Here is a 14,179-nt window from a genome sequence, read left to right on the forward strand (position 1 = left end):
ATTTTTTATGAATCGTTTTCGTCGTTAATATTTTAATTTTGATATTAATGTATTAAGTTTTGCTTAGCCACTTCTCCACAAGGGTAGGCACAGAGATAGAAAGCACAGGCCACACCACTCTGTCCCTCTGTCCTTGCAATCAATCTTCCCTTTTTCCACATTTATGCATCTCCTCATACATACCCTCCAATTATTCCGACTCTTGACGAAAGACTTTCAAGTATTCGACATACTTGACAGTGCTAAGTTGTCTTCAGTTTTTCTCTGCTACTACTTTTAACTACAGTCACCTCATAAATTAGTTTTTATTGTACTTTCATCATTCATTCTACGTGTCCAAAACATCTCAACACACGTCTTTTAATTTTATCGACAATCTCAGCTTTGCATTGTTTCCTTATTTCAAACATCTATGATTTTTTTACTTATTTATATTTAGCAGATAAAAAAAAACTTCAAATGTAGGTGCCAAAATGTATAAATCTTTTATCCCCGATTTATTATTTTTCATCTGGGTACTTATTTATACACCGTGTAGGTTGGTCAAACTGAATATCATAATGATTTTAACTGAATTTTTATCTTTGGGTACGTGTTGTGGACTTGCGTCGTGGATTTAGTATATAATCTTTGGTGGTGGTGTTTGCGGACTTTGCACCTAGCGATTACACATTGTTATCTTACATTTCTGCGATTTTTATTAAAGTTTAAGCAGTTGCTTGGCAGTTGCCGTTTGCGTTTTTCGTCTACAAGTTGCAAAATCTGTTAAAAATGGCCTCAATGATTAAGGTAATTTTGATAGTATTTTCTTTTAATGATACCATTCCCCAGTCCACTTCCTAATGTTATCTTAGATTAGCCCTTTACATCAATGATGTCTGATTATTTTCTTTTCTTTTTTCATGTCAGCTATGCAAACTTATCCAACGCCCGGGGACTAGGACTTTGGCCACCAATCCTGTTTTACAAAGTGCTGCTCAGGGAGGAATGTGGTTTGGTAAGTTTACACACTTTTTCTTATTTTCTTTAACCATTATCCGCACCCGAATGGTGCATAGGGCACTATTGTTAACTTGATCGCTCGTCACATGAAGGAAAGGTGATAAATCCAGTGCTTTAAGTCTTGGAGTGGAATATATTTGATGGGATACAGTTGACATATTGGCTTGTGCGACATGGTTAACCTCTTATTTGTTTGACTTCATTGAGAAAAAAAAACATTTAATTAAGTAAATGTAATTTATAAATGTGTACATTTTTATTATTTGTAAGTAATAAAGTGACTAGATTCGTTGGAATGTAGGACGCTAGCCAAAAAATGGTGGATAAAAATACAATATATATTTATCGACCTCAAATCAAAACAATATGACTTTTTACAGTATGTTGATTTTCCAGACTTTTATCTTCACTAAAATGTTAACTTTATGTATCATCAATTTAATCTCATTGATCTGATTGTTTCTGCTGTCTGTCGTAAATGTTAAACCGATAAATTTGTCTTAGGTACAAGGTACTCTCTGATTAAAGTTACTGTTTGATATCAATATCATGTTTTATTCCTTTTCATTTCAGCTTGTCATCTGATCAATAAAGTCACTAGGTCAAAGTCTACCATTAATTGTGTTGTTTTCTTGAAGCATTTGTTTGTATATACATTTATATAATATGTTGGCCAATGAGTGTTCGGTTTTTGTTATATAAAACTTCAAGTACCATTATAATTATCTAACTTCATTCTGTTTTTTATGCATGGATACCAGTGGCGGTACTTCCCTAGAAGCCCAAAAGCCCGGCATGCCTAACAACTTCAAATAAAAATGATTAAATCTAGACCAAATGATTAAAAAAACATAATTAATGCATGACTTTTTTTAAATTATCGCGCGCTTACATGATTATTAAACACTATGCATGCCATTATATGGTGATGGTACTTATTGGTTATGGTTAATATCTGAGGAAAATATTTTATTATAGTGAACATTTTCTTTATTTCAAGGTGATGGCTATAACTTACAAAAGTTACATGTTAGCATATTTTTACAATGATTACAATACATTGTTTATATTTATAATACTTTCTGGGTGCTTACTATACTGGGAATGATATGAGGTGTAGAAATTATAGGTACATCATGTATTCACGAATGTGAAAAATAATGGGCTTGCCTTACTGGTAAACCCTAAGCACGCCACTGATGGATACTCATTAGATAATTATACATCGTTTGACACAAAAAGTTGCAATAGATCGGTTGTTTTTAGTACGTTTAGGACCACCCTGAATTTAAACGCATATAATCAACACCTCATCTTTTTTGTTTTTAAAATACACAATTGAAAATGGGTTGAAGGTTGTTAGAAGATATGCATTGTGTTGAAAAAGGATGTTGTGATAAGATGATATTTTTTGGTTTACAGATTACAATGAAGATCAAAAGGCTCTTCAAGATCTAGCCAGGAAGTTTGCCAAGGAGGATATTATCCCTAAGGCTGCAGAATTTGACAAGTCTGGAGCGTATCCTTGGGATATTGTCAAGAAGGCGTGGGGTCTTGGTCTCATGAACGGTCATGTTCCTGCGCATTGTGGTATGCTTCTATCCATAATCAAAGGCTTCTTTTAAACAAAACTCAGTGTATTTCAACATTCCAATATACTTACAAGAGGAGAATCTAAACTTTTCTACCTGATATAAAAATATATATGTAATTATAATATGGATGAAAATGTAAAAAAGGTGGATAAATGAAGAAGCAAATTTGAAGACAAATTTGTAACATTTTATATGAAATGTAATTATTTGTTTTCCATTTCAAGTTTTAACATTTATTTGGCAAATTCTACCGATTATTGTAATTTGCTATGACGGGTTTCTTGTTTCACCCAATATCAGTAACAAGTAACACATGTAAAGCTTAGCCTACATTTGAAATTGATTTCCGATAGTTATATCTACATCAGATTTATTATATTATTTTTTGACACGGTTGTTGGCTGATGACCATCACGGGGCTGATGACCGTCACAGGCTGGTTTAAGTGATCACTTAGCCTATGACAGCTCCGTAAATGCCCAGACTTCCATATTCTTCTTAATCTTTGATGAGATGTCAAAAAATAATATGATAAATAACTCCTATAATTGGAGATAATCCAGATTTTGTGAACAAGTATTTGGACACACTCAAAATGTTGTAAATAAATATGTGTTTATTTTATATTTTTGACAATATAAGAAAGTCACACGTTTTATTGTCAAATTCACAGTTAAATAATTTAATAGGTGGTTTAGAAATGAGTGTCATGGATGAGTGTATAATGGATGAAGAGCTGGCATACGGATGTGCTGGAATCCATCAGACCATCAAGTCTACAGGTTTGGGTGTAAGTGGTAAAAATATGTTCCTCGAGGTGTTGTGGGTGTGTTATCTTTTGTGTAAAGTCATGTCACAAAGTCCATAAATCTGTTGTATGCTTATTAAAGTGGCAATTGTTATATAATTTTCCCCTTAATATGCCTATAGAGTCGGTTGAATTGAATTGAAGAATGTATTTTTTTTTTAAATAGCAATCTGGAACTTTTTTAGTATATTTGGGAATATTAAGATTTATATTTATAACTCACATTTAAAGTTCAATGGCTTATTTATAGAACATTTAAATTTACAAAAATATGTTAAATTTTAATAGTGGGATAAGGCATGTTTGATAAATATAATACATATAGTGAATAGTCAAACCCTCCAATCAACATTGTAGATTGTCCACGGGAGATAAAAAAAATCTCCCTAATATTTTCCTTAATATTGTTTTGATGTGAAAATGTATGTTATATATTTTCTATCATTAAAAGTATTCAGAAAAAATGGTTATTTGTTTCATCTGTGGGTTCGAAAATGTTTCTTGAAGAGTCTAATCACAGCCAATATTTTATAATTGTTGTATGATGATTGCCACTTTAATTTAATGTTTCAATTTGTTTGTAACTTTGTGTCTGCCGTTTTCCAGGTGGTTTAGATTTGGGAGTCTTTGATGGGTGCTTAATAGCTGAAGAGTTGGCTTACGGTTGTACTGGCATCATGACAGCCATGGAAGCTAGTGGACTTGGTGTGAGTTGCTTTTTGAACGGCTTTTTTTAGTTTGCTTATTTTCTGTAGCTCATTGGGATCAATCAATTACCATTACAATAAGTTATTTTTGATTACACTCTTAAATATGTTTTTATCATATTTGTTTGGTGTCTGTGCCCCAGGCATACAGGAAATTAAAGAAATTTCTAAGTCACAAGTGGCTATAGCTATTTTCAAATTTAAATCATAACTCTTAAGTTAAAACGTGTGGTTGTTTGCGTTCTGAATTTAAGCATCTGAGATCTCAGCCTCAAATGGTGGCCATAGATTGTCTATTATAGCTTTTGCTAAATCTTAAAATATTAAAAAGTCCACACTTAGCACAAAATATAAATATACTTGTTACTAACAAATGATAAGATAATAAATAGTGACAGTAATTTGTTTTACTATGTTTTTCTGGAAATATGGAATCACACTCGACTCGTTTGATAGATGAGCTTGTTGATATGTTCAAATTTACAAATACAACTAAGTGTTTCCTAATACAAAAATACTCTGCTTAATGTGGGAGATATGTTAGTCATCTTAACACTTAAAACCAGGTCATCTTAACACATACTGTAATGATATCATGTGCGAGACTGCATGCCAATATTAAACCAAAAAATCATCTGCATTTTTGTGTCATTCTGGGGAAACTTAATACTACCGTGTAGTACTGAAACATTACTAAGCGGGGTCTTATTTATTGCTTTTTATAACTGTATTTACCTGATTGTTTCAAAGGGCTCTCTGCTTTTATTTTGATCACAATTACTGAAATCTGAGAAGGATTTTTCATCAAAGATTTTCTTCTGCAAATTAACTGATGTTTTTATAAAACTCTTAATCTTATTGTCCTATTTATTGTAATTTTTTAAATTATTTAATTTTTCAGATTTTAAAATTACCAAATATTTTGATGAATAATTTTAATAATCAAATTAAAAAATATGATTTTAAATTCAAAAGATTGCTAGTATTAATAGTTTTATTTAAAATAAAAAATCTTTTCTCCGCTAGCTAAATTCTTATTAATTCAGTATTAGAAAGATTCATTAATTTATTACATGTATAGTTCAGTGTACAACCTTTTGATACTAGTGTGGTTAAGTTTCTTATTTTAATTTTCAGCAAACACCAGTTATTATTGCGGGCACAAAGGAACAACAGAAAAAATACCTTGGCCGTCTTATCGAAGAACCATTGGTTGCTGTAAGATATCATTTATTTTTTAAATATACATATTCAAGTTTAATACCATACACACACACACACACACACACACATATATATATATATATATATATATATATATATATATATATATATATATATATATGTATATAAACATGTAATTTTTAATTAAGTAAAAATATTAAGCTAGAAATCACCAGGATTGTTGAGGTTTTATGTACATTTTTTATATACGTAATAATCATCCTAGCCATGATAAAAACATGATTTTTAATTAGTTTAATATAAATTATTATTTCTATTTGTTAAGTTCTTATAAAAATACATACCTTAAATAAATGTCTTACTTTTAGTTTTAACTTTATTAAAGTGATTCTATTAAATATTTATTGTTGATTCTGATGTATGTTTCTTCAAATTTTATTTTGTAAATGTTATACCGGTGTATTTTTGAAAGATTCTGTTTTATATGTACAGTTGATAATTTTATTAAGCATGTAAGTATTTAAGGTACAGGTGAATTGATTTAAATTCTAATGATTTCTAGCTCACCAGCACAATTTTTATAATGATTAAGAAAGTCGGACGGAAACAATATTTATCTATTCTAATTTGTAGTAGAACTGATTTTCAGTTTTTGTTTGTATGCCTATTCACACCGAATTGGTGGGGCGTTAACTTGATTGCTAAATTATATTCAAGATATTCTAGGAATGTTTTTTCACTATTTAGCTTGCCTCTTTTTAACAGCTATAATTCGATTTCTGGCCGAAAGTAAATACAAGCATTGTGGAGATAGTCAATCTTTGTTATGAGAAGGGAGAAGAATAGTAAAATTCAGCTTCAAGTAGTAAGTATGTGCATCTTTATTTTTTGCCGCGACGCCTTTATGCATATATCATTTAATGTCTGCGAATTTTACGCAAGTAAACGGTTTACATTGTGATGATTTCTTGGCAGCTGTTGTTTTCCCAGTCTTTTTCCTCAGATAAAGGAAGAAAATGCAATTTTGTTATAGTTCATTTTAGGACGTATTCCTTAACACGTTTTCCCACCTTACTTTTCAGAATCACAGAATTGCAAAAAATAAACAGTCAGTAGTATTTCTTGTTTGAATATGTATATTTTGGGGTAAATAATTAGTCAAATAATATTAAATAACAACCAAGACTAAATTTGATATGTTTATCAAATCAACCTTTATCAATATTTTTTTTATTAGCCGATTAAACAATAGTTAACACTGCCAAAGTCCAAGTCTTTGAAGTTATATATCAAACAGAATTATACCTTTTATTACTTATACCTAAGTAGAGATAAACAAGGTATTGTATTCACAAATGATGATTTTTTTATCTAATATATTTAAAAAATGTGGATTACTTTTATTTGAGTGAAACAAATTAGTTTTCAAATACTTTGGCTTGTTATTTATAGTGCATATTTGTATACCTACACATAGTACTGCGATTTAATTTTGTAATGGCGTTTTTAATGAATTTATTACACTTAATATATTTTTTTAAACATGATTTTTTTAACTTGATTATTCTATGACCTGTGGCTCTACAAAAAAAGTATTTGTTGAACCAGTAACATTCAGAGTTTTTACTCAAGGTAGCCATCAGGAAAAACAATATACTAATTTATATATTTTGTAAAAATGACAATGACTTCTGCCCAAGACTTATTCAAGTATTAAAAATTAAATAATATGTTTCTTGTCACTTTAAGTTCACTAAGAAAGCATGTATATATAAATTATATTTTTTAAATCCTTCTTTCTACCATTACTACTACCACCATCACTTCGTTCCCCTGCAGGTGTAGACATATACTCCCAGTTTCCTTCACATCCATACAAGTAGTCATACATACGTGTCTTCCAATTACGTAGACTTTTGACATCACCAGATTTAGGTTCTGATTGAACTGGTTGTGCTTTCAATTATCCCTAGTTTAGCCTTACATTCCTTTCTAATATCTTAATTTTTTATTCAGTAATAAAACAATTTTCCACACATTCGTCTGAAGGAACGAATTTCAACAGCATTCACTTTGCTTTCATCCTTTTTGCTTTGCCAATTCCACGTTTGTTTCCATACATCAGTGTCGGTACCAGCATTCTGTTGTGAACCGTCAGTTTAGCTTCCATGGACATATTTTTATTTGCAATCATACTATTTATTATATTCCCTGCATTCACCCTTCTCTTAATACCTTTCTCCTCTTTTCTATCCCTCGAAAACATGCTTCCTAGATATGAAAAATTCTTGCATTTGTTCCAGGTGAAAATCATGTACGAAAATCTTGCATTCTGCTACATCTTTCTCTATTTCAAATACTATGACCTTTGACTTACTTTCATTCATTGCCGGATTATTTTCCATACATACATTATACATTTAATAATTGCATGATATACTTTTTGAAAACAAAATAGGTTTTCCATTAAAACATTAACTTCTTTCCTGACCATAAAAGACTGAAAGAGCAAATTAATATTTTTTCATAAAGCAGCGTCTATTGTGCTTGCCTTCTTGCCATGCCAACATTATTTATTTATAATTACAGCCAATTCGAAATAACAGTTAGTTAATAAAACATAAATAATTTTATCATATGAGATGTACAATTTATCAAAATGGGTTGCAACGGAGTACGTAAGTCAAAAAAAGTGGGGAAAACGTTGGTCTCGTTAACAAATTTTCATTTGCAATTTTCCATGCTGGCGATTATCATGTACATACATAGTTGCTGTGAACAAGTAATTCCAAAGCTCTCAAATTAATTTTGAACAAAACTACACTCCGTTAAAACTTATCGATGCTTTTAACGGGAATTTTGAAAATATAACTTTAAAAAACAATTTAAAAGTAAAATATTTTAGTTAAATGTAATAATATTCATAATATAATAGTTGAATTAATGTTATAATGGTCCGACTTTCTTTAATCTTCGAATGTGCTGATTCTACTGACTTTATTCATGTATTTGTTTAATCTCACTTTCCTGGTGAAATAATGTTATTATTCTTTGCTTATTCAAGAAACGTGGGATGAACTTAAAAGGTAATTTTACTTAATATAATATGTCATTACTTTCAGTTTCGATACCTAACATTTTTATTAGATGCTTATCCTTTAGAATGTGCATATGTGCTAAAAAATATATTCAAGAAGTCTGATAATATTTGATTAAAATTTAATACAAAGGTGTAAATCAATTCTTCATTAGAAATAATTTAAATTTCATTCTTAATAAATTGGACGAATTATGACTTTTTTATCCAATTATTTTTCTATTTTATTCTTATGGAATTCACACACATTGTCTCTGAGTCTTCCGAATCTTTTTTCATCTCTCCGGAGTAGTTCAGTACTTCAGTGAGGTGTCTATTAAAGTTAAGCATAAAAGAGAAATAGTATTGCATCCAACCTTACAAGTTTTAGTAATTTTTAATGGTTGATGTGATCTATTTGTTTACCTCTTCCCTTGTAGTGTAGTGGTTAGCGCGTTTAGCTGACTTGTTATATGTCTCGGGTTTAATTCCTAGGGGCTGGTAAAAATAAATATACGTGATTTTTCAATATAATATTTATTTACAATCGCCTTGGACTGGTACCCAAAGCGCAGGATACCTTGTACCTTGCCTTTATATAATTAATAAACAAGATAACACTGTGTTCATATGATGCAGTGCTCTATGCACTATTCGGCGCTGATAAGGGTAAGAAGAGAAAGGGTTGCTTTTACCAGACAAAATGAGTTTTTGCAATATTGGCAATGATATTAATGTGTCTCAATATGTGTCTTTAGGCTTACTGCGTGACCGAACCAGGCGCGGGATCCGACGTGAATGGCGTAAAGACCAGGGCCGAGAAGAAGGGGGATGAATGGGTCATCAATGGCCAAAAGATGTGGATAACCAATGGGGGCGTCGCCAATTGGTACTTTGTGCTCGCTCGCACATCCACTGACCCCAAGACTCCAGCTAGCAAGGCCTTCACTGGCTTCATTGTGGAGAGGGACACTCCCGGAGTCATTCCTGGAAGGAAGGTAAGGGGATGGGAGATACAGATATATCCAAAATTAAAGAGGAATGTAAGGCTGAGCCATAGGTATAATTGAACAATTTAAGAAAGTGCATGGGAAATATAAGAATGGTGTGAATGAGAAAAGTAGGGCGTTGGCAATCAGAAAGACAAGGCACAATCAAATACGGGTTATCTAAAAAAGATTTACATCTCAGGAGAATTAGCTGATGAATATCTCACGCTTTGATCTGCTACAACACTGCTATGAATAAAGTATTCCTACCAGCTCGCAATTAGTGGACCTAACCCTTAAGCACTGTTATAGGTCTGACAGACTCCCATTGTAAAAAGAAATTATTGCTGTCTCGCTCTGTGAGATTGTTGTACACTTAGATAGCTTTGAATTAGGTAGTGCTCTATGAGCTGTCGGGGAAGCCATTCCGTGCATCTTTTTGTGTACGTATCGATCTTTGAAAATTTTGTGTAGGTCTGATAGACCTATAACAGTGGATACGTTTTTTTTAACCAATTTGTATTTTGTTTTTATGATGGATTCTAAGCAACCGGGTTGTTCTTGCTCACTGTGATCACGCGCAATAAGGTTAGGTTAAGGTTATAAACCGACAAAAATTACAATTTAAGCGGCGATTTGGATAGTGACGAAAATTTCATTATGGAAACTATTCAGTCAGATTCCGATTTTCATAGCATAATAATATAGATCTATAATGAGATGGAAACTGATCCCGAAGATTTCAAGGACCATGCACATGATGCTGCCATACTCCTATGGTAGAATTACTTCTGATGTCAGTCAATCAAGGTCGGGTAACTACGGTAAAAATAAATTCAACTGGAGTAAGCAAGAACCAATCAGAAATTAGCGTACGGCAGCTCATAATCCAAATGATCTGAATTCATAAAGTAAATTGGAAACGGATTGGTTCACGATCACTTTGAAAGCAGATTTCGCAATCCTCACGTTGTAGAACACATCAAGAGCCATTATGTAAAAATGACTCGATGATGTGTGAATGTTTCAAAAGCCGAATGAAAGACTCATGTGGTATTCCATATAATAGTAATGATCATTAATTAATAAATGACACATGGAATAGCTTTAACTATTTAAACACTCTTGAATTTTTTTAAATTAGTGATTGTGATTTTGCATAAGGTAATTCATAGTATGCAAGTCATCTTTTTTCTTTCTTTTTGTCATAGCAGTAATGTTTTTCTTTATAGGAAATCAACATGGGGCAAAGGGCTTCTGATACCCGCGGCATTACATTTGAGGATGTCAGAGTACCAAAAGAGAATGTTCTAATTGGCGAAGGAGCTGGATTCAAAATTGCGATGGGTGCATTTGACAAGACCAGACCCCCTGTAAGTTATTCTTGTCCAAAGTTTGAACATTGAGCCCTGATTATAAACCTTTGATATTTTATTCTCAATATTATTGATATTTAAAATTTACTTTCTGGTTAGTTATTTTTACTTATTAATTTTTTAATTGTACAAAATTTTTAATAATATTAGTATATAACCACTCACCGAGATTTTTATGTCTACCGGTTTCAAGACGTACCATTCTCGTCGTCAGGACAAGCACTACCACAGCATGCAATATTGGTATTGTTTGCATGCTGTGGTAGCGATTGTCCTGACGAATCCTGGGTACGTCTCGAAACCAATACACTTAACAATCTCGGTGAGTGGTTATATACTAATATTATTAACATTTTTAAATAATTAAAAAAAAAAAAAGTAACATTGATATTTTGTTGGGTTATAATTTTGTAATGATTATCTGACGATGTTTCTACTGTTCAGGTGGCTGCAGGGGCTACAGGACTAGCCCAGCGCGCTCTGGACGAAGCCACAAAGTATGCCCTGGAGAGGAAGACTTTCGGTGTGCCCATTGCTCACCACCAGGGTGTGGCTTTCCTGCTAGCCGACATGGCTGTGGGAGTGGAGACTGCTCGTCTTTCTTGGCAGAAATCTGCCTGGGAAGTCGATAATGGTAATCATATAACTTCTTTGCTCCTCTAATGTATTTTTGTTTAGTGTCAAGTATTTCTAAAACACCCTTTATTGTTGAATGAATTTAATAAAATAAAAAAGTTTGTGTCATTGTCATTAGTATTTAAAAAAAAAATGCAATTATGGCACTTAACAAATCGCTCACTCCTTTCAAGAACGTCATAAATCAAAAAACTTTTTCAGGAGAACGTTTTAAAGTTTAAAAATATAAAACAATGTATTAAAAATAAATATCATGCCACTTATTAAACTTTTTACTGTGCAACATATCTCTTTAGGTAAAACCTGAAGGTTTTTTCTCCATTTCAAAAATATTGAGTATATTTCAAAAAATAATTAAACAATAAAAAAGCGGGTAAATATTAAGTTAAAAATATGCCTCTTTTGCTGGGATATAGTACATTTTCTAAGCATTCGGAAAACTTGCATAACTGAAAATTGTTGATTTTTGATTTATGACGTTCTTGAAAGGAGTGAGCAAAATATTATAATAGATTCTTGTTCCATATTTCAATAAAACAGTAAAAGGTATTTAATTCGAAACGACGATGGTTTGAATTTTGCCTTAATTTAAAAAATATAATAAAATTTCATATGGATTCACCCAAAATCAAAATAAAATTCGACACCAAATTTTCAATGCAAAATACTACAAAAAAAGACGGAAATTATTTAATCAATTTGTTGCATTAACTGATAGTTCTGGCGCATTCTGTGTAATAAATAAATTGTGTTATGTACATTTGATACAAAATATTATGAAAATAACTGTTACATATTTTTTTACATATGCATTGCATTACATTTATGCTGAAGATTTTTTTGCATGCCACTTTCTGAAACATATCCACTCTGCAAAAACTGAATTAACCACCTAATGCTCGTTTTTTCCCAACTATCACATTATTTTATTTTTTATTTAGAGAATTTACATAATTTTGAAGTTGTCAAGTTCAAAAAAACAACACAGAAGTATTAAAAAATGTAAAATTTTTTAACCTAATAAAAAACTAGTCTCTAATTATAATAATAAACAACTGTAATAATAAACAAGATAAAATTTGGTCATTTATCTAAGAGTTTCTTATAATTTTGAATAAAAAGCGTCAGGTGGCAACTGGCAAGCTCAGTTGGGTTATTTACCTTACGTAACACAAAAAAGTGGTAACACCCGAGCAGTGCTCAGCTTGATGCGATATGACACATGTGCTGTTTGCGAACATTGCTCGTTCAAAAGCATTAAATGGTTAAGCATATTATGATGGTTAGAAATTTTGTTTATTATTTCAGATGTCCTATCCATATTAAGTTTAATGCTAATAATGCCTTGTGAATATTTTCCCAGGCCGTAAGAACACCTTGTTGGCTTCTATCGCCAAGCTGCATGCTTCCGAGATCGCCAACAAAATTGCATCTGACGCAGTCCAAGTATTCGGTGGTAATGGATTCAACACAGAATACCCTGTAGAGAAGCTGATGAGAGATGCCAAGATTTACCAAATCTACGAAGGAACCTCTCAAATCCAACGCCTCATCATTTCGAGAGAGTTGATTGAAAGGCAAAAGCAGAAGCAGTAAATCATTTCTCTGTTAATGTTTTGCTAGATTTTGTCAGCGCTAGAAGTGCAATGGAACTCAATTATCGACCAATATATTTTGTATCCTAAAATTGTATATGATTTATCCAATACTAAATAATAATAGAAAATGTAGATTTTCATTATTATGGTGACAAATAATTGAAAATTCTGGTGGGGCTAAAAGTTGTATGTCTTCACAAATTTTGACTGACATTCATTGTAGTTCATGAACTAGCAAATTTTTGTGCAATAACTGTTTCTGTCAATCCAAACTGTCTTTAATTAAAGTCAATCTCTTTGCTGAATCCTCTTTCTATAAAATATTAAAAGTTCCGATAAGTCATATGCTGGTTATCTCATTTTAGGTATACAGATATTTACGATCCATTGCATGTTTAATCTACACTTTGTGTACTATAATATTCAGTAAAGATTGTTAGGTTAAAAGTTCACTTACTTTTATGTGCAGTCTCCTCCAATCATCAGAGATGTCATTTCCATGGAGTGAATTCACATGTATGATTAAGTATATTAATCTATGTATTATTTTTTATACGCATTCATTATAAATAATTTTGAATATAGCTTTCATGCAGCTGTAAACTTAAGTAAATCTCAAATTGCAAAAGTAATTTAAAAACATTTAAAAAAATTATTTTACTTTTTAACATTTTTAGACTTAGTCAACTTTAATGCTTATTCCACCGAGATGTAAAATTGAAATACCGAGAAATCCGATAGTATCACAGATTTATAATTTTTTTAAATATACGTGATTCTGAAAGTTCTGCAATTATTTGTTAAAGTTAATGAATACTGTATATTTTATTTTATATAATGTATATAAAAACATCAGTATGCATATTATCACAAAGTAATACTTACCTATTTTTTCTCAAATGTTTACAAATTTATACTTACATATGTAAATATGGTGTTCTATTACCAATAAAAAAAATTCATAAGAAAAAATGTTTTTTTTGTTGATAACCTTTAAAACAAATACATATATATATATATATAGTACATACTCCAATAGACTGAATATATGGAGGAAATATGGATCTTGGAGTAAATCAAGGTTGGCCAACTGACCAAACTCAATTTACAAGAATTGATTGTTGAGTAACCGCTCAGTGATCGAGCTTGGTTACTCGAGAGCAAGTATGTCCCGAAACAAATTTGATTATCCACTATATCCGGATAA

The 14,179-nt window shown here is 31.3% G+C and overlaps 1 protein-coding gene across 2 annotated transcripts; it reads left to right on the forward strand.

The window, feature by feature from the left end:
- Positions 1-612: 612 nt before the first annotated feature.
- On the forward strand, positions 613-13,944 carry Mcad (Medium-chain acyl-CoA dehydrogenase). 2 transcript variants are annotated; one of them, XM_088266027.1, is made up of 9 exons: positions 613-789; positions 910-997; positions 2,425-2,592; positions 3,287-3,387; positions 5,250-5,330; positions 9,132-9,371; positions 10,595-10,735; positions 11,183-11,372; positions 12,738-13,944. In XM_088266027.1, the coding sequence occupies exons 1-9, from the start codon at positions 772-774 to the stop codon at positions 12,968-12,970; spliced, it is 1,260 nt and encodes a 419-aa protein (XP_088122153.1). In that variant the 5' UTR covers positions 613-771; the 3' UTR covers positions 12,971-13,944. The 2 variants fall into 2 exon arrangements, with proteins under 2 accessions (XP_088122153.1, XP_088122152.1); XM_088266026.1 differs by lacking the exon at positions 3,287-3,387 and adding an exon at positions 4,012-4,112.
- Positions 13,945-14,179: the final 235 nt, after the last annotated feature.

This window comes from Brachycentrus maculatus, unplaced genomic scaffold (assembly GCF_059751285.1).
Source record: "Brachycentrus maculatus isolate JH-2025_06_01 unplaced genomic scaffold, ASM5975128v1 h1tg000261l, whole genome shotgun sequence".
Taxonomy (NCBI): domain Eukaryota; kingdom Metazoa; phylum Arthropoda; class Insecta; order Trichoptera; family Brachycentridae; genus Brachycentrus; species Brachycentrus maculatus.

Excerpts from the sequence above, each read along its gene's own strand:
- Mcad (XM_088266027.1), top strand. Across the intron at positions 998-2,424 it reads TCAGGGAGGAATGTGGTTTG|ATTACAATGAAGATCAAAAG; the intron begins GTAAGTTTACAC and ends TTTGGTTTACAG. Across the intron at positions 5,331-9,131 it reads TCGAAGAACCATTGGTTGCT|GCTTACTGCGTGACCGAACC; the intron begins GTAAGATATCAT and ends ATGTGTCTTTAG.